Here is a 24,281-nt window from a genome sequence, read left to right on the forward strand (position 1 = left end):
ATTAAAATGGTTCATGCATTAAACTAAGAAATATTTATAAAAGTGTTAATGCCAAACGTTTCAATGATTTGATTTTAAAAAATTGCCTCTGATTAAATATCATCTTTTAATTCAACAAATCACGAGCTTCCAGTGCTGTGGGACCTTCGGTCCACCAGCTGGGTGTCACATCGTCCTGATTATCCCGCAGCCAGTTGGAAGGTTAACCCTTTAACAGCCGTCACGTCGTCTTCTTCTTCTGTTTTCCTACCGGGTCTGTGAGGATGACGACCCCCCACGCAGCCACGCCTGAAGGATACAACACGGTACATGACTTCAAAAGACGACAATGGACGCGATACTTTAAAGCTACGTAACTCACAAGCAGCGAACGTGATCTGCGCCACCGTGCCCATCGAGGTCGGGCCGCCTTGCCGCAGCACTCTGCGGGCGGCGATGTACACATACGCTCCGGACAGGATCAAGCCGCTGCCGGAGAGGACCCGGCAGCTCCAGCAGCTCCGAAACTTCTGGCTGGCGCTTGACCCGAGGGCGGCGGCTCCTCCTGCTGCTCCTCCTGCTGCTCCTCCTGCTGCCGGCGCCTCTGGTGCTGTTGACATTGTGCTACAGGACGCGCGCTAATGCGAAGAGACTTCCTGGTCAAGCACGTACGGTGACGTCAGAAAACATGAGATAACTAAATTAACATGAGTACGTTTCTTGAAATGAGCCTCGTGTGTTAAAACAATGTGTTCAGGTTCATAAGTACAATGTCACGAGCAAATGTTATGCTGGTTGTAGAAAGAGCAGATGATAAAGAGGTTCCGGGTTATGTAAGTGTTTCCTGTCTTGTGTTTTTCAAAATAAAAGTTTGTATAGCTAGATAGGTTCTTTTATCGAGAGAGGGCGAGTGCAATCACTGGCACCGACAACTCAGTGGCAAGTCTGTGGCAAGTGCCGCTCGGTGCCAGTACTAGTGCGTTCGGATAACATCCATCATGTCTCTCGGGGAAGAAACAATGCTTTTGCAGTTTTTTGTTCTTGTCAGTTTCTCTCTGGCGTCGTCAGTCGGCCAGACGGAGCCAGTCGAGGACTCCTGGTACGTCGCCGCTGTGTACGAGCACAACGTGATCCTGACCCCGGAGCCGCGGGGCCCCTCGTCCCGCGCCGCCGCCCTGCGGCACATGCAGAGCAACCTGAACATCTACGAAGAGCAGGCTGCCCGGGCCGCTCTGCAGGTCTGCTCAGCGGGGAGTCCATGGTTACTATTTCAGCCAAAGAAACCGTCTCGCTTAATGTTCACTTCAGAACACTTCTGTTTATCCAGCATCCATATCCTTGATTGAAAGTAAGGAAGAAAAGCAAAACAATTGGGCTTCAAATGAAGTTAACTCAATCCAAAAGAAAGTTGTCCTGACTATTACATGAATGTGAATGTATAACGTTGCACTCTATTGGTCTTTAGACCGTTGAAGTAAAGCCTCAGATGTTGCCATTGCCATTTGCACCACTACTGGACATGGCAGTACACCTCCTTTTTATTTATTTTAAATATATATTACTTTTAGTAATATTTCATCTCTGAGCTCACTAAATATAACGGAATTAAAGTTTCCCCAGCAACAGAAAGAAATCCCTCATATTACACAGACCACTCACTGGTATTTAAGTTTCTGTGTGACCTATGACATTTTTAAGATTAAACAATAATTAAGTCTGACATCAGGATAGGATGTATTTCTCTGTATGCTGATATATGGATGCACATTTAATGTCATTTAATGTGACTTCAGTGGAGTAATTAAGCTCCATGCTGTGCCCCCTTCTCCCCTTCAGGGGGCCCAGATCCTGGTGTTTCCAGAAGATGGTCTTCAGGGTTTTAACTTCAGCCGTTCGTCCATCTCTGGCTACCTAGAAACCGTTCCTGACCCCCAGCAGGAGAGCTGGAACCCCTGCACTGAACCAGGCAAACACAACAACACCGAGGTGCAGTATCACACATTCAGATCTGATGTTATTGTGTGATGTAAACAATAATTACGTGAACACCGGTTTAAACATAAAACATTAACATAAACACATAAGTAGAGAGGAGAGAGGAGCCAGTGGGGTTTGGCTTATCTGGTTCGAGGTTGGGACTTTCATAAAGTTATGAGGAAAACCCAGAACTTGTTGGACTGATTTATTCCTTATACACCCACGTCGCTTACATTATGATTGAACAGGCATTCTGACATGATGCACGCGCATGGAGACACCAGTCTGTTCACATAATCCCGTCTGCGTGTGGCTGTGTTCCACAGGTTCTCCAGCGTTTGAGCTGCATGGCCCGTCGTTACGACCTCTACCTGGTGGCCAACATGGCTGACCTGCAGCCCTGCCCCCTGAAGACCGCCCCCTCCTCCTGTCCATCTGATGGACGCTGGCAGTTCAACACCAACGTGGTTTTCAGGTACAATTAAATCAAAGTAGTTTCACTGAAGTCCAGCAAGTGGACCAACGCATAATTCCCTCGTCGATGGGAACCGTTTACAGAATGTTCTGTCGTTCAGGTCCGATGGCCAGCTGGTGGCGCGCTACCACAAACACAACCTCTACTTCGAGGAGGCCTTCGACGCGCCGCCACAACCTGAGATCATTACGTTCGATACTCCTTTTGCCGGAAGATTTGGTCTCATCACTTGCTTCGACATCCTGTTCCACGCGCCCACAGTTACCCTGTTGCAGAAGGTAGAACAAGAGCCACGCTTCACCCAACTCCACGTTCCTGTGGTCGGTCTCCTCTTTTCCTCACATCCTCCTCTCCTTGGACCCCTTTTAGCGTGTCCGGCAGCTGATCTTCCCCACCGCCTGGATGAACCAGCTCCCTCTACTGGATACGATCCAGTTCCAGCAGGCTTTCAGCTTAGGCGCCAATGTCACCCTGCTAGCGGCCAACATCCGTAGTGACCGACTGATCATGACAGGAAGTGGCATCTACACCCCTACTTCTGCCACTTATCACCACGCCCAGAAAGGAGACCCAGAAGAGGGAAGGCTGCTGGTAGCCAGGGTGCCAGTCTTAGACCCCCTGCTGATGGGGCAGAGCGTGTTCATGGAGGGGGCGGTTCGGGAGGCGTGTCACAAAGAGAGCTGTTCTGCTCCTCCTGAAACTGCTTCTTCGGTTCTTCCCTCCTCCGCCACCTTCGTCTCATCCATGATGCACGACTCATTCACATTTGTCCTCCTAAACGAGCCAGAGGGCGTAGTGAACGTGTGTCATGGCACCTTTTGCTGCCACCTGCAGTACCAGCGGTTACCACCGGGTGGCAGTACAGAGCTCTACGCATTGGGAGCATTTGCGGGAACTCACACCGTAAACGGACGCTACGCCCTGCAGGTGAGAAAGAGAAGCGCCGGGGCTACATGACTGCGTCATGATGCTCGCGTCACGTTTGCCATCCATGTGTTGCAGGTGTGTGCACTAGTCCGCTGTGCAGGGTTGGAGGTCAGTTCTTGTGGACAGGAAGTGGAAGAGGCAAAGTCGAAAATGGACTTCCTGTTAGAGGGGAGATTTGGGACCAGATACGTGTACCCGTCAGTTCTGGTGAACAAGCTGGTCCTGGAGCAGCCGGAGCGTCTGGAAACCGCTGCAGATGGCCGAGTGACCATGAAACACTCAAAGATGACCGCTGGGCTGGTCACTGCCGTTCTGTACGGACGAATGTATCACCTGGACAATGAATGAACTGATGCCAGGAGAAAAACATCAGACATTTAAAAAACTGATAATACAAAAGAAAAAAATTCTGACCAAGACCGGTAAATGACAATTCGGGTGTTAAACATTTGTCTTCTGTCAGATATAAACTGCTATAAATAAAAAACAAATCCCTTTATTTATTCAATACTTAATCTTTACAAACTTCACTAGTAGCGTTCATCCTCTGCCTGAAAGTTTTTGTTGTTTTTTTAAAGTCAATATTTATCAATGTTCTCTCTCTCAACACACGCGCTCACACTCACACCACACACACACACACAGTGTCAGCCCCTGTCCCCAGTCTCTTGTACAGTACACAGTCATTGAGTAGTTACCTTAAGCAGCTAATTGGGGTCATCTATCAAATGACTCCTGGACCAATCATCAAGTAAATGCGTCTGACAGTCGCCTGCTGCCCTGAGCGGTTCCCATAGATTCGATTAAACGATTAAATAATGACTTCTCCAAGGAATTGGAACGTGGTGAACACGGACGCAGCATTAGCAATGTGCGTGAGTGACAGCCATCAGTATCTGCCAGGAATAAAAACTCAAGGACAGTAAGGAAAACAGTAATCAATCTCCTGGTCCCATAAAATTATCATCTGTCTTTTTCTTTAGACAATAATGCCGATAAAGGTCCTCCGAGCGTCTCTCCAGTAGACGCTCTTCTCGTGTTAATTGAAGGAAAACATGTGAAAAGGCTTCAAACCACTCCAAGAAGTATCAGCAAAGTGTAGATACTTAATTTAAAAAGGAAACCGTTGCTTGGAAATTAAAAAGACACTGGCCACGTTACTGACCCTACAGTGATGGTGTCTCACCTTATTCTGTTTTTTAGTACATTCCTTTTCACCCCATGGGTATGCACTTATTTGGAACAAAGGTTACTTTTAGATTAAAGAAGCTTACCTACAAATAATGACCACACTGGCGCTATTTTCTCCCTCTTTTAGTTCCTCGTCAGTGATCTATTAAGGTTCCTGAGTGGCGGGCTAGCTGGTCAGTCGGGTGGGGCTCTGTCCAATAGCAGGTCTGTCCTCAGTATGTCTCCGAATCGGAGTCATTCAGTTCATCATCGCCAGAGACGGAGGTCAGCGACCGCTCCGGTCTGGAGTACGAAGCATGGTCAGGCCTCAGAGAGGGAGGGGCATCGAAGGCCACGCCTTTGGAGACGTGGTTGTTGGTGGGGTGGTGGTTGATGACTGTCTGAGTGAGAGAGTTTGCAAGCGAAGCTGCTATGGTGACCATCGGGGAGGTGGGCATCATGGAGTTGAGGATGAGTGCGAGACAGTCAGCCACGTCACGATTGGGAGCGCAGGCCAGAGCAGGAGTGTAACCTAAAGATTAGAGAGTTATATTATTCATTATCGTGAGGTCAAGGTCACTTTGGCCTTTGATCAACAGATTCTAATCAAGTGGGTGTTTGTTCCTTTAAATAAAGCTTTCATGAGACATAAATGGTAAACATACGTACAGGACGGACAACCCCAAAACATAAACCCTCTGGTACGGTCATAAATACATCATGGTGTAGTATGCTATGAAAATGTCATAGTATATGAATTTGTCCCGATTGGTTTTCAAAGCCATTACACAGAAACAAATATACACATAGCTCATGGTGAGGGCAGCTATTGCAGAAGGAATACAACTTGTGCTTAAGCAACATTTTCTCCAACTAACAGCTGACAGCAGCCAGAGGAGCAGACACCCCGGGTGAAGTCATGAAAGAGTCACATTAGTATAGGACAAGAGTTTGGTGAAAAAAATCTGAAAAAGTCATCGTATAGCATGTCGAAAAAGGTCGCAGTGTAGTATGTGAATTAAAATCATCAAATAGTCATGGAATAGAAATTTTGAAAAAAGAATAGTATATCGAGAAAGGTAATTTAAATTCATGGTATATGTCAAAAAAAGTAATAGTATAGAATGCTATTACTGCGTTTAGAAGAATATGACAGTAGGGCATAAAAACATTTGTGTGTGCGTGTCAGCGTCAGCAGAAAGATGATGGCTGACCGTTCTCGTCCACTGCCAACACACTGGCTCCTTTCCTCAGCAGCTCCTGGACCACCACTGTCAATCCCTTCTTGGCTGCTACATGCAGGGGCCTGAAAGAAAGGGGAGGGGTTTAAAATGCAGTCCGACCGGAGTAGACTAGCCAACAGCGCCGCTGAAGGAACGCCACGTACGTCTGGAGAGCCGTGTTGGTGCAGTTGATGAGGTTCTTATCGCTGATCTTCTCCAGAATCAACAAGGCACTCGTCTCATGACCCTCACAGGAACAGAGAGCAACAGAGTAAGAAATATAAAATAAGTATAATCGTAGCTGTCTTGCACAATCTGGAAATAATTCACTTTGACTTGATCAAATTCGTGAGTTGTCCCTAATTCATCGACCATGTACCTGTAACGTGTACCCATGGTTCATCTTGAACATAAAAGGAGGATGTATATTATGTGTATGTAGAACTGATCCTCTTGAACGCACCTCCGTCTCTGGAAGTGGTTGTTACCTTGCTGCACGCCAGGTGTAATGCTGTGTTCCTGTTTGTATCCTGCAGGGTGAAGTCTGCTTTGGCACTGCTCACCAACATCTCTGGAACACACGCACGGCGACGGTTACACGTCAACGGGTTGGAGACGAACAACCGACAGTGTATCTGAGTGTCGGTGGGTGTACTGACCCACAGTATTGGTCTGTCCGTTCAGAGCGGCCATCATCAGCGGTGTGCTGCTTATGTGTGTGTCAACGATGTTTGCCTGAGCTCCCTGGCTCAGCAGGAGGGAAACGCACTCCACGTGGTTGGAAAAAGCTGCGGCGTGAAGGGGGGTCCTGCATTGACACACACACACACACACACACACACACACACACACACACACACACACACACACACACACACACACACACACACACACACACACACACACACACACACACACACACACACACACACACACACACACACACACACACACACACACACACACACACACACACACACAGAGAGAGTTGACAATATACCAGCAGAGTTTGTGCTCCCCTCCAAACATCTTCTCACCATCATCATCATCTTCATCAGCTCTCACCTGCCCTTGGAGTCAGTGGTGTTGACAATAGTTGTGCCCATGGAGTCAATTAACATCTCAGCCACGCCCTCATTGTCGCTCATACTGAAATACACACACACACACACACACACTGTCACATACCTTCAGACGCACGGCGATCGACATGAAAACGTTAATCGGCACACGTCGTCTTACACGGCACAGTGCAGGGGACTGAAAGAGTTGCCCTTAATCTTCTTGAACACTTCTTGGTCCAACAGCACCTCCACGCAGGCGTCATATCCTAGGGAAACAAAGGGACGGACGTGACTCCTGCTCCGCTGCGGTTTCACACGCAACAGGCGTGTTTCTCGAGTGTCCCAGTACCGTTGTAGCAGGCCCAGTGCAGTGGTGTGTAGCCCTGGTTGTCAGTGAGGTGTGTGTGTGAGGTGGTGCTGCTGGTGGCCTGCAGAAGGGCCCCCAGGACACCCACACGGCCACAGGCGGCCGCCAGGTGGACAGGGGAGCGGCCCAGGATGTCTCCGACACACACACTGGCCCCACGCTGCAGGAGAGCCTCCACACTCTCCTCCTGGCCGGTCACCGCCTGTGTGGAAATGAAGAAAGTGGAAAATAGTATTTTTACAAATCGTACAACAACATATTGTATATAAAGCTGCAATATTCGTGAGTGCATGTGAATGTCTCACCCCTCGGTGGAGGGCCGTCCTCCCCCAGCGGTCCTGATTGTCGACACTGGCTCCTTGGCTGAGCAGAGAGTACACACACTCTGTGTGTCCATTTAGCACTGCCAACATCAGAGGGGTCCTGTACAGAGTGTGGAAATATGACATAAGCCAGTACTTATACTTATAAATTCATGAAACAAGTTAAAGTAATCTTCTCAAACAAAAGAATATCAGATAATCTCAGTGAAATTAAGCCGTTTGTTGTCGGTGTACACACTCACTGTCCATTGGCATCTTGTACATCCACATTAATGTGTTGGTTGTTGGTGCTTATGAGCAGGCGCAGGCACTCTGGGTGGCCATTCATAGCTACGGCACACACACGCGCACACACACAAACAGACACACAAGCATGACTTTCTTTTTCTAAAGCAACAGCATATTTCTATTTTATTTTGAAAGTGTGCATCCAAACATGTTTCTGTGGTTGTATGCGTCTGTGTGTGTGTGTGTGTGTGTGTGTGTGTGTGTGTGTGTGGTATACCTGCAGCGTGGATGGCTGTCTTCTTCTGTGTATAGTCACAGGTCATGGGGGAGGAGCCATGGTGCAGCAGCATAGAGACGCACTCCTGGTGGCCCTTGGAGCAGGCCAGGCTGAGGGGTGTTCGGCCTTCTGGGCTGCAAACATCCACTTCCAGTAAGGACGACAAGAGAACCTCTAAAGCGCCACAGTGTCCATGGTAAGCCTAAACCAACGGAAGACACTTCTTTTATGTCGAATAGTAGCAGCCATGGCAGAGATGGTGGAATCCTGTATGTGAGAGAGACAAACAACCAAATACAGACACACTGTATTGTAAGACACACCCACATCTAGAACTCACCGCCAGGTGGAGCGGACTGACGGGGGCCTGGCTCTCTGAGTCACTCATGATGTCTGTTCCGGATGTCTCCATCAACTGAAACAGAGAGATGGTCCAATATTACTATTACAATCCAGGTTTGTAGATATAGCAAGTTGCACAAAGATTAGGCCATGGTCACCCTGCTGCATTTGGTCCAAATGTATTGAAGGAGAGATTTGGGGGGAGTGCTACGAGGAGTTTTAGGTTAAAAGTGTTTTGCCTTCCAAATGCATAAAACGTTGACCAGCCAATTGTTATCCAACCAGTAACACGATAGAAGAGTTCTCACAGTAGCTGAGGATCTACCCACTCTGTTCCCCATTTGTCCAACAGAGGGCGCTACGCACAGAAAACAAAACAATCAATAACAGGGCTCACCACATCGAGAGGTGTCTCACTTGCCATCTGAAAGAAACACAGACAAAGGCCGTTTATAATACTATGACAGGTGTACTTGTGTGCTGTAGTTTTCCCATCAGTTCAAAAAAAATCTTTTAGCACATGGAGATGTTCAGATTGTCTGACCGTCTGTCGGACATGCAACATATTGGTCACTCTTGGAGGAGGCGGTACACACCAGTTCCAGGCAGAGTGTGCGTCCATAAGCTGAGGCGTAGTGCACAGCACTGTAACCCTGCTTGTCTCTCATTCCTGGATAGGCGTCGTTCCTCAACAGGTACTCCACACATCTGACAAAGACCAAAGAGAGGAGGATATTGTTTTAAATATGAATGTTTAAACATTGTCTCACTCAGGATTTTGTGTTACACTTTGACTTTATCAGTGAAACACAGAGTAGAACGTACTTTCCATCCGTGTCAGCTGCAGCAGCGTAGTGCAGGGGGCTGCAGCCTCTCTGGTCCAGCTCATTGATGCTTGCCCCAGAGCCCACCAAGGCAAACACACAGTGGTAGTTACAGTTGGCTGATGCATAGTGTAGTGGGGTCCTGGAATGATCAGAGCCGATAACAGCTATTATTTACGACAGCGAGGACTTCAAACTCTACTCCCAAAATGTGGTCAAAAGTCTTCCTCGGTTTTCAGACCTTATTTCTATTCCTAACATTTCTAGAATTAAACTACATTCTTGGCTCACCTTCCAAAGTTGTCTCTCCTGTTGAAGTCCGCTCCGATGTTTAACAGCAGTTTCAGACACTCCAGGTTTCTGGTTGGAGAGACAACCGTGATGTTTGGCTAACATACCAGTCTATCGTAATCAAGTGCACAGATAATATTTCAGTACGTAAGAGCGATGAAAAAACAAAAACAAAGTGTGAACACCGTTAAATAACAGACAAAGAAAAGCCGTAAAGAGATGAAACAAGGCATTGAGCAGGAATGATGACTCACCCTCCAGCTGCAGCAGCATGTAGACAGGACCTTCCAAAGTCATCAGGGGTGTCCATGTCAAACCCTGCAAAAAATATGTGATCAGCATCAATTAGGACGTCAACTAGGTATTTACAGTGACAAGAATGGTGTCAGCATGAATGTACCTGAGGACAGCAGCTTCCTGCAGCAATCCGAGAAGCCGCTAAGAGCTGCCAGGTGTAGAGGGAACATCCCATGAATGCCTCTCCTGAAGGCAAAGAAGGCAAGCCATCACAAGGTGTAAGGTGTAAGAGCATGGGTGCATTATTGACAAAGAATTACAAAAACGGTTCCATTTTATATTTGTGCGTCTCACCATTAAAGCACATATTATATTCAGAAGGAAGCTAGGTAGACAGATGGTTGAATATCAATTGTTACTAACTTGGCGGTGTTGGCTCCGTGTTTGATGAGAGCCGTGATGATGAGCTCATGGCCATAGCGGGCAGATATGTGAAGGGCAGTGTTTCTGCTCTTGTCCTCACAATCGATCTCGGCTCCTACGCACACATTGTAAAACATGTTTTTATGTGTGTATTTCCATTAAAACACTCACTGAAGCAGACGGCACACTGCAGGGGCTCTCACCATTTTGAATGAGGGCCTGAGAGCAGGAGAACCTTCCATGGGTCGCTGCCATGTGAAGGGGGGTTTTACCATCCTTACTCTGGACAGATGGAGGGAGAGACAGTGGAGGTAAGACGAGCGGTACAAAGACAATGAACATGATGTCTGTTCAGACCTGGACAGTATAACCGAACTGCAGTGCATGTATATGGACATTTACAGTAAGTGCAAGTATGGGAAGCTGACTCAGCTGAGTCTGATGAAGTACTGTCGTGTAAGAAAGCGAAGCATGAACAGAAGCTATCTTAGACCCCCTTTTGGACCACACACACACACATAGATATATATATTCCCTGAGCAGCTTGCAGCCTCAGGGAGCCCCCCCCCCTGTCATCCTCCATATGGCCTTGCATCTTGAGGCTGTGGAGACCTAATATCAGTTTCCATCAATGCTACCAAAGTGTTAACCACTGTCATTTCAACTTTCTCCTCGATACTGGGCAGGAAACAGACGACGACACAGGCTTCTTATCTCTGTTCTTTTGATAATATAAAGGTCTACAGTGGATGAATACAGTCAATTTAACTACACCAATAAGAATGCAAATACCGTTTATCAGCTACATTTGGCTGTTTTAGTGTTTGTGTGAAGGTGTATCTTCATATGAACACACCCGCATGTTGATGTGAGCGCCGTGGGCCAGCAGCAGCTCCTGGCACAGCGCCCCCTGGCGTGAGGTGGAGGCAAAGTGGAGAGCAGAAAACCCCCTCTCATTCACCTGAAGCAAAGTACCAAACAAAACCATGAAACACACACAATCATCACGCACATACTATCTCGCACAATGACACACACACACACCTGGTTGACGTTGGCCCCCGCCTCGATGAGCTCACTGACCACCACGTCCTGTCCATTGTAACAGGCCAAGTGGAGTGGCGTGTTGCCATAGCCGTTCACCTCATTGATCTACACGAGGTGAGAAGCAGTTTTATTGTCCAGCGATGCCAAACATTGTGTATCTACAATTAAAGATTTAGCAGGGTCAAAGCGCCATGGGACATTATATACGGCATGTGCGTATCTGTGAGTCTGTACTGACGTGGACCCCCAGGCTGAGCAGGTAGTGCACTGTGCTGCTCATGCCACTGGAGGCGGCTGCATGGAGCGGAGTGTAGGCTTTTTTGTCCTTGCAGTCAACCTCTGCTCCACTGGCCACCAATAACTTCACCACCTCCAGGTGACCTGGAACAAGGAAGGCAGAAAATGTTAAGATAAGATATTCCTTTATTAGTCCCACAGTGGGGAAATTGCAGGATCACAGCAGCGGGTGCACATTAGAGCAGTAATTAAAAATAAACTACAAAATGCAATAACCATATTAAATATGCAGAGGAATATAAAATATATATACAAAGTGGCGATTACATTGTATTGTCAGCAGGTTAAAGTGTCCAGGATAAAGTGATTGAATGTGTTTAAGTGTTTTAGTGATCTACTGCAGTTTGTTGTGCAGCCTGACAGCAGCGGGAAGGAAGGACTTGTGGTGCGTCTCCCTTAGACACCGGGGGTGAAGGAGCTTTGGATACGTACAATTTGAAGTGACAACAAGGGAGGGAGAGACAGAGGCTTCATTTGGTCAGAGAAAGCATTCAAAACCATACAATAAAACAGGCTCACCCATGTAGGCTGCCCAGTGGATGGCTCTCCGGTCCTTCTTGTCAAATGCATTAATGTTAGCTCCTCTGGACAGCAGCAACTTCACCATCTATTACACAGAAGCACATGAACTCGATGTTATTTGACATGACATGCATACGAGTGTCTCCGTGTGTGTCTTCAGGAGACTCACCTCTACGTGTCCACTGAAGGCCGCGTGGTGCAGGGCAGTGCGTCCCGCCCGGTCAGACACATTGACGTTGCTAAGCAGCGAGACCAGAGCCTCGGCACAGCGCATCGCCTTGTTGCTCGCTGCGACGTGGAGCGGCGTCTGCCAGTTCTTGTCCCGGGCATTAACATCTGCACTGTGCTTCAGCAACACTGCCACTGCATCCTGTGTGGACAGTGAGCATAGTTCAGTGAGCCTGAGTGTGCAGACACAGGTATTCTTTAAAATGCCTCAGGGTACTAACAGAGTACATGCCAATGTGCGCAGGTGGCTATGTGTGGGTGGTTATAAAAGTCTTTGCTTTGCTTCGGGGGCTTTAATGCCCTGAGAAGGAGAACAAACACAAGGGGCTGCGTCATCCAGGAGCAAGCAGAATAGGTCAAGAGATTTGTGAAGATTTATCAAATACCAACAGGTTATGTCATTTGACCCCTTTAAGGCCAGATTGCACAAATCTGGAAACATTATCTCTGCAGCAATATTTTCTTTGTATCCCATGCCCGTAAGGTAGCTCATTCCACCTGCTACAAGTGTTGCTGCACTAATCTGTGTTTTCTCAGGGAAAAGGTCTGCCTTTTTGTTAGACTGTTATTGTCAGTGGGAGGGCCGCTATGGAGACTTATTATAGTCCTTCTTGTCAAATGCATTAATTTTGGCTCCTCTAAAGAGCAACAACTTTTCCATTTTTCACAGAAAAGCAAATTAACTAGATGATGACATGTATGTATATCTCTATGTGTGTCTACAGGAGACCCCCCCCCCCCTCTACATGTCCACTGAAAGCAGCGTGGAGAACTAACCTGTGTTTTGTCACTGAAATGAATGAAGTCAGAATGGTTGTTGTCAGTGGGAAAGACCCCAGCATCGGGTTGAATTTGGAAACTTACTTTACTGTAAGTACCTAAATGTGATACTCATCCCATAGCTGCTGAGGGCCGCGGTTATAGTCACACAATCAGTGAAGTCATAACAGTACACAATAATGAGCATTAACATTGTGTTTGTGTCATAATGTGTTACCTCACTACAAGAGGCGACAGCTCGGTGAAGAGGAGTCAACCACTTGTTATCTTTGGCATTAACTCTGGCTCCTTTGGTGAGAGAAAGAGAGTGAGGGAGAGAGTGAGCGGGAGAAAGACATCAGGGATATGTCAACAATGGCAGACACGGCAAAGGCAAACATGGTCGAATGTTTGAAAGATACATAAAAGAACCAGGAAGACAAACTAATAGTTTAAAAGGCTTTTCACACTTTCGCTTATAGGAAGAGGATCTTGTGAGCCAACAGTGCCTGGAAGTTAGAAAACTCCCATGATGCTCTTTGGCACAGCTTGGTGTTTAAATAGCTCTGAAGCTGCACCTGTTGCACATTATGGCAAAACAGTGACCACACACACACACACACTAACATACTATGCTTGTATTCGAGTTGGCCCCGCCTCCTGACATGCTCAGTGGACTTTACAGAAAGTTAAACCGACGTTATCAGGTAACATAGTCACCAAGAGAGGAGGTCAGTAACAGAGCAGTAAGCAGACACACAGGCAAGGAAACTAGTGAGGGAACAGGGAGCTACATTTGGGAGAAAAGAAAAGAGGAAAAGGTAATAACCTTAAATAGTTAAGGAAAGCACGGCAGGATTTGGGGCATAATGACTCAAATGTTGTGTTTTTTCAAACAAAAAAAGTAAATAAATGTGTTTCCATTTTACAAATACTTCCATATACCTCGAAACACTTAACTGTTCGATAAAAAATAATGTAATTGCTCTAAGACACTGACAATATTAGGAACAACAATTCAAATGTTTATATCAACAATATATTTTTCTCAATTTTACAAAAAGCAGGATCACACTCTTTGATTGGAGAATGAATGACTTGTCAGCTTTGCAGTGTGAGAATGATTTAATTCTGAAAAGGAATTAATAAACATAAGACAAATGTAGGAGAGCCAACATTGATGCATAAACGGAACCAGGTGGAGGCTAACAGCCATTGTGGATGGATAAGTACGCTTCTAAGTAGAAGGGATACTAGAGGTGGATGGATATTAAATCAAATGGATGACTGAAGGGATTGATAGCGGACTGTAGTGTTTACCTGAGAGGATGAGCAGTTCAATGATCTCAGCGTCTCCCAGGTAGGCTGCAGCATGCAAAGGCGTCCTCTTCTCATTGTCCTGACAAGAGATCCCCAATACAGAATTTAAGCAAGTGCATTATTTCTCTTAATGATCTAAATCTATATATCTCATATTGTGTCAGAACACAAGAAACATGAGACTCCAGCCTTAAGGAGAAAAATCTCTCTCTCTCTCTCTCTGGAGGGAGCTGCTCACGATCGAGAGCGTGGTGAGGGCAAATGTTTGGTAATCTTTCTCAAACTTAACACATTTTGTCTTTCATTTTTCACTGTGTGATTGAGTTGTTGTGTTTCTAGTGTCTATTTGTTGGTTTATTTTGGGGTTTATTGGTGTTTTGTGGAGATAACCGTGGTTCTGGTGTGAGATGGCGTCCTCTGAGACGCCGTCTCCGGGTCTTGGCGTCCGGATCGAGTCCGACGCAAGTACCCCGGTAGAGGAGGTTCTCCTGGCGGTGGGAGATGTTGTCGGACACGAGAACATCTCCGACGCCTCCAGGTTGAACCGAGGGCTGCTGGTGTTTTTTACGGAGGAGCGGTATGTGTTCGCGCTGATATGCAGCGGCGTCACGCTGAACGGCGTGTACCTGCAGGTGTCCCCGCTGACGGTGCCCACCACCCGGGTCACCGTGTCCGGGGTCCCGCCGTTCATACTCGACTCCGTGTTGGAGAGCGAGCTGCAGTGTTTCGGGAAGCTCGCGAGCGGCTTCAAAACGATCGGTCTGGGGTGCAGACACCCTAAACTAAAACACATAAAGTCCTTCCGGAGGCAGGTGTTAATGTTTCTGAACTGTCCGTCTCAGACGCTGGAGATCTCCTTCAGAGTGAAGCACAAGGCTCAGCACTACATGCTGTATGCTAGTACGGGTAGCATGAAGTGCTTTAGGTGTGGGGGACTGGGGCACAAGCGCGACTGCTGTCCTCGCGAGCCGGCCGGAGGGAACCCCAAGCCGGGGGACGCACCGGCGGAGAAGCGGGCCGCCTGGGCTCCGCGGAGCGGCGGCGAGGCTCCGCCGAGTGGCGGCGAGGCTCCGCCCACTGGGGCGGAGGAGGGGCAGAGCGACAGTCACACCGGGGAGCAGAGTGCTGATTCAGCTGAAGGAAATATTAACGAGGAGATTTCAGCTGTTCAGAATACAACAGGAGAGGGAACACAGGTGGAGGATTTACTGACAGGAGCAGAGGAAGTGAGGAAGGAAAGTGGAGAAACGGAAGGAAAAAAGGTGGAGGAAGTACTGACGGGAGCAAAGGAAGGGAGGAAAGGAAGGGGACCAACACAAGGAAAAAAGGTGAAGGTAGCACTGAGAGGAGAGGAGGAAGAGAGGAAGCAAAGTGTAGCAGGCAGCAGCAACGGGCCGACAGCTGAACCCGATCAGAGCCAGGCTGCTGGCCCGGAGGAGGGAGGAGAGGCCTGTGTGGTGGAGGAGGAGATGGAGGAGAGTGGAGAGGCCTGTGATGTGGAGGAGGAGATGGAGGACGAGACAGACTCTGACTCTGACTCTGCCTCTGCCACCGGGTCCCAGGCTTACGATGGAGACCTCTACAAGCTGGAGGACATAAATAGCTTTCTGGATGAGAACTTTGGGCAATCGGTAGATGTCCTAGAGCATTTTCCAGATGCACACAAATTTATGAAAAGTGTCTTATCAATACAGAAGAAGGTTGGTGTGGAGACTTTAGATGAGAAGAAGCGCTACCGTCTTAAAAAATACATGACTGCTATCAGGAAGCAGTTGAAGCCGAAGAAAGGCTCCAAAAAGAGGAGAACTAAGTGAAATTGTCATGAATGTGCTGCACTTTAGTTTTTTTCTGAGTCTGTTGATTTTCTACTTCACGTTTCCTTTTCATGTTTCGGTGCACAAGGTGAGGGTTGGGTCTTTGGGCATCGGCTTCAACGGGGACAAAGAACAACTCGGTTCATCTTCACGAGAACAAGCTGTGGTCAGGGGGAGGTTCCCCGGTGTTGGGGACATGGTGGCTCCTCCTTCCTCCTCCTCCAGTCTGGTGAGGTCCGTCTCTCGGACCAACAAAATGGTTTGCTTCCCTGATGGTGAGATGACGACTGACCCGGTGGAAGTGAGACGGCAGGCCGTGAGCTTCAGCGGCGCCATCTTCAGGAATGAGAGCGTTGATGAGCTGCTTGGAGACCCTCCTCAGCTGGGCCCCGAGGAGAGAGCGGCGCTGGACGCCAGCGTCACCCTGGAGGAGCCGACCGCTGCTGGGGGTCAGAGGGCTGCTGATGGAGCTCCTGGACTGGACGTGCCTGCAGATTTCTGTGAGCACTTCCGGAGGTGTTTGGGAGCCGACCGGTGGGAGGAGCTGCGGGGCGTTCAGGGACAGGCCCGCTGCCCACGACATGTCGACAGGCAGCTCTGCTCCCCAAACAAGGGGCCTGAACACTGCGGGCGGTGGGCTGGTCAGACAGACAGACACTTCTGTGCAGGCTGCTCGCCAACCGTCTGAAGAAGCTTCTAGAGACGATCATCCACAGAGACAGATCCATCATGGACAACTGGTTTCTCATGAGAGATTTATTAATTATTTGTAAACTGTATGATATTGATGTGTGCGTAATATCATTTGATCAAGAAAAGGCCTTTAATCGTGTTGATCAGGTTTTTCCTTTTTTTCCACTTTAAGGGCTTTTGGTTTTGGTGGAGGGTTTGAGTCACTTTGGGGTTTGATGTGCAGGGAGCTTCCTGCCTGGTGGGGGGGGGGGCTGAGCTGTCCAGTCCAGAGAGGCATCAGACAGGCATGTCTATGTCACAGACTGACGTTAGTGAATGTGTGGGCGCTAAAGGACGTCCTGTGTTTAGTCAGAGGAGACGCTCTGTTGATGAACTTATGACTTGTTTCTTTACTAATGTTTTCTTGGTTTTGTTTGTTTGTATTTGGATGATTTAGTTTTGTACGTTTTTTTGGATGAACAATGTAACTAAAGCCTGAATGAAAAATAAAGACACCTAGACAATCAATCTCTCTCTCTCTCTCTGCAGTAGCGAGCACTAAAGCTGGGCTCTAAACAAACAGTCATGTGACTAGTGTTGCTGACTCCAAAAGTCTCAGTGTGATGACCCCAGCACTTCAGGCCCACAATAAAACAGATGGACAGAGAGAATAACACAGACTGTCAAAAAAGAATGTGGTGGAAACTGAGGACATGTATTCAGAAAGCCGGGGGACAGAGAGTGAAAGTGAAAGGGGGAAGATATCAGGAGAAGGTTATGAACTCAAATGATAAGAGAGGGTCGGGTTATAAACAGGTCACGTGTCCTGCCCTGATTGACTATATGAGATGGGGAAGCTGCCAGAAGGCACTCAGAGTCAATCGATCAACTGTAACCTGCTGATTTACTTCTGCTCTCCTTGTTTGTTGTTTTATCCGTCATGGTGTGTGTGTGTGTGTGTGTGTGTGTGTGTGTGTCACACCAGTGTGAAAAGCAAATAAGCGAGTGTGCGGTCAGAACAAAGACATTTATATTGGGAGAATATCAGAAGAAATAGCAAGAAGAGTGTGACCGACCTGAATGTTGACATCCTCTTTCTTGAATATGAGGGAGCGAACTTCATCCGGGTCGACATTGAAGATGGCTCTCAACAGAGACGGCTGCAGGGACAAGGAAGAGAAGAGGAAATGCTGATGAACACAACTACACACTCGATTTGCAAGGCAGTCCTTTTCTGTGCTGACAACCGTGTTCTCAGTGAGCGATATGAGGGTTACAGAAGGGGAGAGTCTCACACAGAGACACTGTAATCCTGAGCAGGGAGAGAGCCATACGTTACAAATATCACCAAGTGTTGCTTGAATGACGATAAAGCTGCAGCATGCGACACACAAACACGTCGACACAAAGTATATTGGTTCATCCATAAAGGGGAACAGCTGTGCTCTCGTGCCACGTCAGGTCAGATGATGATTTTAACACAAGGATGAAGAACGAAGCTGAAAATGAAAGACAGGTCTCGGAACAACTCTTTAATACTATTTAATTGATGGACATGTGTGTGATCTGTGGCACGAGGATTAGCGCATGGTGCCTCATACTGAGTGGGAATTTGTGAAATGTTGCTCAGCAGGCCTGATAATCTTCAAGAGTTGTTGGGGTGCGCAACAGAAGAGCATCCATCCAAATGAGAGGTGAAGAAACAGTGTTGGACTACTGGGTTCAAAATATAGAACTGTTATGTTTGTATATGTAGGATCAATGACTTGTTTGGGACTTACATTTTATATCATAACCTTGAAACGTTGATGTTAAAAATCAAGCCGTAACCAGTTAATCCAAACACAACATTTGTGGCCCACATTTTGTATTTTTATTTCATCATTTAAAAACAACGTTACGTGAAGATCTGCACACTTTGCAGATATTCTGTCACACAGATTATATTTGCTGAACAATAATCATTTTTATGAATCCCTATTTGTCACCAAGATCTGAGAGACAAATATGTATTTATATTTATAATGACACTACACTCTTTACTTTTAATATCTGATAATTCTAGAAGTCTCCTTGTTTCAATATATTTGGATAATTAATTAAGATGTTAACTCGGAAAATAAGATTGATAATCCCCAATTTACTATAAGTAGTGCTTTTCTTTGTGCTGCAACATTTAGAACGCACACAAAAACAAAAACATAAGAACATTGGCATAATACTGTAGATTTAGGGGAGGTCTAGAGAGCCCCTCTAAATCACAGTATATTGACATTCCCTCCTTTGTAATCGTTCAAATACTCCAAGTCTGTGGAAGTGCTTCGGTCTCACGAGCTGCCAAAATGAACCGTTTAATACTACATTAGTATCCTGGTGTGGATCTGCTCCTGACTCCCAGCCTCTCCGTTTTCCTCATCCTTCTCTGATTTCGTCCCAACTAAAAATAAGTGGGGCTGTCCGGCATGTTGGCGTCTCTCTCATGCATATTACACCAATGACCAGCGCAACTATGGCAGAGAGCGGAGAAGATAGACACAGATGCGGAGAGCAGACCCCGTCATCAGGCCAGGGACATTCTCTCATTCCCCCCCGCCCATTTTACTGTGATCTTCAAAGAGCTGCTTTCATATGACGGAGAGACTCACTACCATGTTTCAATGGGAGGCTTTGCCCTTTGTACCCTCACCACTGCAGACCACAAAAGCCCAAGCCGTACTGATCATCTATACAGACCAGCCGTCATCTCACATCGCACGCTATATCGGTGATTGTATTCGCTGCTATATTTAGCAGAGGATGACAAGCGTTGGCAGGCATTGTGTTTTAATGCAGTGGGATGTAGAACTACGTACTTCAGCACAGGTCTGAACTTCATGCCATCTGGGACACGAGCGTCGGTCTGTGTAAAACCCCGGTGAACGCTCTCATTCTCAGAAGGAACTGTAGAACGTAATCATACGCAAACCCTCCGCTGGATCGGCAAACTGAAACGAATTAAACGAAGGCGAACAGAAGCACCCGTCTCACCTTCTCCTCCGGAGCGGCAGCCCTTCGAGAGGCATGATGGGGTCTGCGGTCTGGAGAGGATTTGGGCCGGGGAGGTGGGGGTGAAGAGGAGGGCTCATCCTCCTCCACCTCCTCCAGCACCACGATACACACACGACTTGCCCGTTCTGACCGCATCAGGAACACTCACACTCACACACACACACACACACACACACACACACACACACACTTACACGCTCCCTCACGCATACACACATAAATACACCGTGTTCCCTCTTACATACATGCCCAATTCAGGGGGACAAAGGTCAGCAATAAATCCCAGAAACGGAGTAATTTCCTCGTAGACAAACGCTGCACATCTTCATGTAAAATCCAAATGGGATCCAGCTCTGTCCTCTATCTGTCAGTGTTGCTTTGCAGCATGTCTCCTCTCCTCTCTCCTCTCCTCTCTCCGTGAGCAGCAGTAGCGGAGACAGCAGGGAATTCCTCTGCGTAATGGTGGCGGTGAGCGGCATGCGGCAGAATGAGCTCTGGCTGCCTAGCAGCGCACAGGAAGCTGCATATCCTCACTGCTGCGCTGCAGCCAGGAACGCACACACACACACACACACACACACACACGTCAGATGCAGACACACACAGAGACACTGTGATTAGCATAGACGGGGGGGCCACAGCGGCCAATGTATGTACGGGCATGCGTAGCTCGTTTCAGGCAGACTGCTGAACCCAGCTCTTTTAAAAGAAGAGAGGGAGGGAGGGAGGGAGAGGAAGAAAGTGAATGGAAAAGGGAGGGGAGTATGAATAGAAGAGGACAGAGAGCTAGAATAAGTGTAGGTAGATACCTAGAGCACGACAACACAAAGCAACCTAGAGAAGAACAGGGCAGAGGACACGAGGGTGCAGGGGACAGCACTCGCTGCAATCTGATGACGGAACGTCAACCGAGAGACGACAGGGCTTCAGACGCAGAATGAAAGTGGTTGGAGGTTAAGAGGGAATGGAACATAGACAGATACAACATCATAATAAAATGAATGGCAAAGGAAGCAACAAAGACAAGAGTGAAGAAGACGTAGGAACCGACTCTGATGCCGGATTGTTATCTGGACACTTGCTGGCCAGTGCCGGTCCACGAGTCCCGAGGGTTCATTTAAGTGTAATAACAAAAGTGCAAGTGGAGAGATGATGCTACAGTGGAGAATGACGATGCAGCATTATTGATTCTGCTACCTGCAGCAACACACGCCATGTTGTCTGTTGTGTTGAGAGCTTTAATTTGGACATTTACTTTTACTTTCAAATGTGAGGGAATAAAAGAAAATGGATACCAGATCAGTGTGTGTGTGTGTGTGTTCCAGTATCCTCTCTGGTGTATTGGCATATCTTCAAAAGTCCCCATCTCCTCATTATGAAACTGGAACAAACTGGCTTTGCCAGAGAATGTGAGGGCAGCGAACAAGACCAGTCTGTATGTGCGTGTCTGTGTGTGTCTGTGTGTTTCAGTCTCCTTCATATTCAACACAGATCCTAAAAAGCACAATCTTGCCAAGCCACACAACTCCATTAACTCAAAGGGAGGGACGATGCGAGGGCGGGCGAATGAGAGAGGGATCCAGTTGGATGGAGTCTTTCTCCAGGCCGACATTTTGAGTCTCATTAACTTAAAATGTATAAACCGAGAATGAAACACAGGCTAACAATCGTGCTTCTCCAACAATCACTGAGTCTCCATTGCAGATTTGCCTCAAAGGCACAAACAAAGAATGTTTTTGGAAACAAAGCATATAAACAAACAACCCATGGTTTGTATCGCAGTGGCTAGATCTGGGGATACTTTCAGACACGTAGCCCAAAGATGTGTTCAGAGCAGATTGGTTGCCAGTTCCAGGATATTGTCTTTGTGAACAGTGTGTGCAACGTGTGCATGTGTTTAAAGTTTTAATCGGGACTCGGGAGCATAGTCAAGCAGGTGGGATAGGCAGTATTTTGTCTGACAATAAAACCTTTTAAAAAATCCATTTTCTGATGCGCTTTCATGAGTCGGGGAGAGCTCAAATGTCTGCTGCATTAATGCTGAAAGGGTGCTCCGACAGAAGGCACAAGGAAAACATGCAGATGGTGAACTTCAACAAGAGGACACACGCCTCACAAATACCGACAACTAAAATTGCAATATAAAACCTGAGCTGTACCTCGTGTGAGGCCCAACGAGACCCGTGTGGAACAGTATGCAGCTTGCACTGACCTCTGCTCTGACCCTGCGACAGGATCTACTGTGTAATATAACCCCAGTCCAGAAACTCAAAGGCTGGTGTGTGTGTGTGTGTGTGTGTGTGTCTACATGTTCTAAAGCTTTTAAAATCAAGAGAAGGAGATCGGTACGAATGCTTTGTTCTCTTGGTATTACATGTACTATAATGGTATGCATAGACATAATAATACTCTACTTGAAGAGAGGATGAGTCATTAACTTGACATTGTTCTAAATTCACAAGAGTTAAGTTCAAACACAACATGCCAACATTCTCCCATGCACACAGACCTTCACAGAGGCTGCCTTACAAGGTACCAGCCTGCTCATCAGGATTTAAACCAATGCTCATTTACATAAACAAACAGCACACCCTGGTTCAGTATCTTGCCCGGGGACACGACGACATCAAAACTGGAGTAGCCAGGGATTGAACTGCCGATTAGTGGACGACCTGCTCCACCTTCTGAGCCACAGCCGCCCAGTTGTTCTGTGTCGACTGTGGACATTTCCCTTGTGCACAACCAAGATGTTACAATGTCCTTTAAGGCTCTTTGACTAATAGCCAACACAGAATATAGCTGATGTAAACAAAACAACAAAGTGCCCCACTGTGCTTGACCTTCTGCTTTCATTGATTGCGTTTTCTTAACCGTCTCTACCATCTCTCTCTTGAGGCAGGAGCACAGTGTGGTGAGGACACTCTGCATGCAAGGTACAGGAGGCCCTCTAGAGGACAAACACAAGTGTGTTGCCAAAAGGCACACTCACTCCCGTCCCTCTAAGTGGGACTATATGTGTCCCTTAGTCCAGTTCTCTGTCACCAAGAGAACAATGGGGAATAGAGGGGGATCCATCCTCTTTGTTTTTTTTTGCTTACCTGTCCGGAAGACCAGTCGGACCGGGACAGGCCACAGAGCGGCTTCATCATTGACTGAAGTTCATATTTTTACTGAACAAAATCTTACACTAACCATTCATGAGTCAAAGAGAGTTTATATTTCTAAGCACTTGTTTGTCAAAATATCTTTAATGATTGTAACTAACAGTCGTTTTATTTAAGCGCGAATTGACAATCATTCAGTAATACATAATATAGCTGTAAAGTGTAAACATTGTGTGTGTAATGTAATGAATATAAACTAACGCAACCATTTTTGTATCTACTATTTCGTTACTGATGCGTCCGCTACAATGCCCAGTCTATAGCCGCGTGTGGAAACCGTCTAATTCGTGAACACAGCTGGAGAGTTCAGAACCAGCACCACCTGCTATTTAAGTCTGACAGCGGCTCTTATCTGCAGCAACAGGTGACTGACTAACCACAGCTGCCCCGGAGAGGGAGCTGAAATAGACCGCTGACCAAGCAAACTCCCTGCCTCGGAAACCGGCCCCGGCGCCCAGTTAAATCGGAAGCGTGCTTTCCAATTTCAGGAAAGCGCGTTTCACTTCCTGTAATGGCCATATAACGGCGTGCTATAACAATACAACTAATAATAACAACAACAACGGGGAGTCTGGCATGAGTTCAAGTCGCAAACTAGCATTAGCAGATCGAGGCCACCCTGTTAACCTCCAGGCGATGCAGCTGTGCTCGCCGGTCCATCGCCGCTAGAAACGGAAACAACTCTCAAGTCAATAGCGCCGAAGAAGACCGACAACCGGCGGCGTGACCGTTGCTTTTACGTGAACGTGACCATTTAAAACGAAGTGACGTAAATGTAACGTGAACAAGCGAGCTTCCTATGTTAACTCGTTACCGCCATCTAGGTTAAGTCTCTCGTTAGCTCGATGGAAGTCAAGTCAGCGTTAACCGTAAGAACGGTAGCCGTTTAATAGTAGTTTAGCAGACTGGTTCAGCTAACGGTGAGTCACGAATGAACGGCAGGTAGCTCAGGTGAACAGTGAATGTGGCACGTTGTCGACTAGTTACACACAAACACTCACAACTAGAGAAACGTTCATGTCACACAAATAGTGACCGCATATTGAGGAGTTGATGTGAAACGTTAGCTCGATGCCGTTACCTGGTCTTGTATCTTCAACACAGCCATATTCCCCGTGTGGAACCGAAAGGAGGCAGTAACGTTAACGGTAACGGTAACTCCCGCGTGCCGGTTACTGCATGTCAACAGAGGGAAGCTGAACGAGGAGCGCCTCTCGGAGCGGAGCCGCCGTAGCGTGCACCCCCTCTTCCTTCCTGTCGTGTCCACTCACTCATCATGGGAC

General features: G+C 47.3%; 3 protein-coding genes across 6 annotated transcripts; 1 reads left to right on the top strand and 2 right to left on the bottom strand.

Moving 5' to 3' along the window:
* Positions 1-82: 82 nt before the first annotated feature.
* dmac1 (distal membrane arm assembly component 1) lies at positions 83-779 on the bottom strand. The gene is made up of 2 exons (XM_056419916.1): positions 362-779; positions 83-288 (listed from the first exon to the last, which is right to left on the bottom strand). Exons 1-2 carry the CDS (start codon positions 597-599, stop codon positions 221-223), a joined length of 306 nt encoding a protein of 101 aa, XP_056275891.1. The 5' UTR covers positions 600-779; the 3' UTR covers positions 83-220.
* Positions 780-929: 150 nt separating this feature from the next.
* Positions 930-3,857, top strand: btd (biotinidase). Its single transcript, XM_056419892.1, has 6 exons — positions 930-1,217; positions 1,816-1,965; positions 2,283-2,431; positions 2,532-2,709; positions 2,801-3,358; positions 3,434-3,857. Exons 1-6 carry the CDS (start codon positions 978-980, stop codon positions 3,704-3,706), a joined length of 1,548 nt encoding a protein of 515 aa, XP_056275867.1. The 5' UTR covers positions 930-977; the 3' UTR covers positions 3,707-3,857.
* On the bottom strand, positions 3,839-24,235 carry LOC130197248 (serine/threonine-protein phosphatase 6 regulatory ankyrin repeat subunit A). Of its 4 annotated transcripts, XM_056419828.1 has the most exons (30): positions 24,080-24,211; positions 19,814-20,375; positions 17,863-17,946; positions 14,301-14,379; positions 13,219-13,289; positions 12,163-12,363; positions 11,991-12,078; positions 11,413-11,555; positions 11,172-11,279; positions 10,984-11,088; positions 10,331-10,409; positions 10,128-10,242; positions 9,868-9,950; positions 9,722-9,785; positions 9,468-9,536; positions 9,178-9,318; positions 8,949-9,060; positions 8,750-8,776; positions 8,351-8,425; positions 8,011-8,212; positions 7,748-7,835; positions 7,488-7,605; positions 7,165-7,384; positions 6,994-7,081; positions 6,817-6,900; positions 6,411-6,559; positions 6,240-6,322; positions 5,916-5,998; positions 5,743-5,834; positions 3,839-5,060 (listed from the first exon to the last, which is right to left on the bottom strand). In XM_056419828.1, the coding sequence occupies exons 2-30, from the start codon at positions 19,967-19,969 to the stop codon at positions 4,762-4,764; spliced, it is 3,306 nt and encodes a 1,101-aa protein (XP_056275803.1). In that variant the 5' UTR covers positions 19,970-20,375; positions 24,080-24,211; the 3' UTR covers positions 3,839-4,761. The 4 variants fall into 4 exon arrangements, 3 of the variants coding, with proteins under 3 accessions (XP_056275803.1, XP_056275811.1, XP_056275819.1); XM_056419836.1 differs by lacking the exon at positions 19,814-20,375 and having other exon boundaries at positions 24,080-24,225; XR_008832410.1 differs by lacking the exons at positions 3,839-5,060; positions 5,743-5,834 and having other exon boundaries at positions 6,415-6,559; positions 24,080-24,235.
* Positions 24,236-24,281: the final 46 nt, after the last annotated feature.

Source organism: Pseudoliparis swirei, chromosome 1 (assembly GCF_029220125.1).
Source record: "Pseudoliparis swirei isolate HS2019 ecotype Mariana Trench chromosome 1, NWPU_hadal_v1, whole genome shotgun sequence".
NCBI classification, from domain to species: Eukaryota; Metazoa; Chordata; class Actinopteri; order Perciformes; family Liparidae; genus Pseudoliparis; species Pseudoliparis swirei.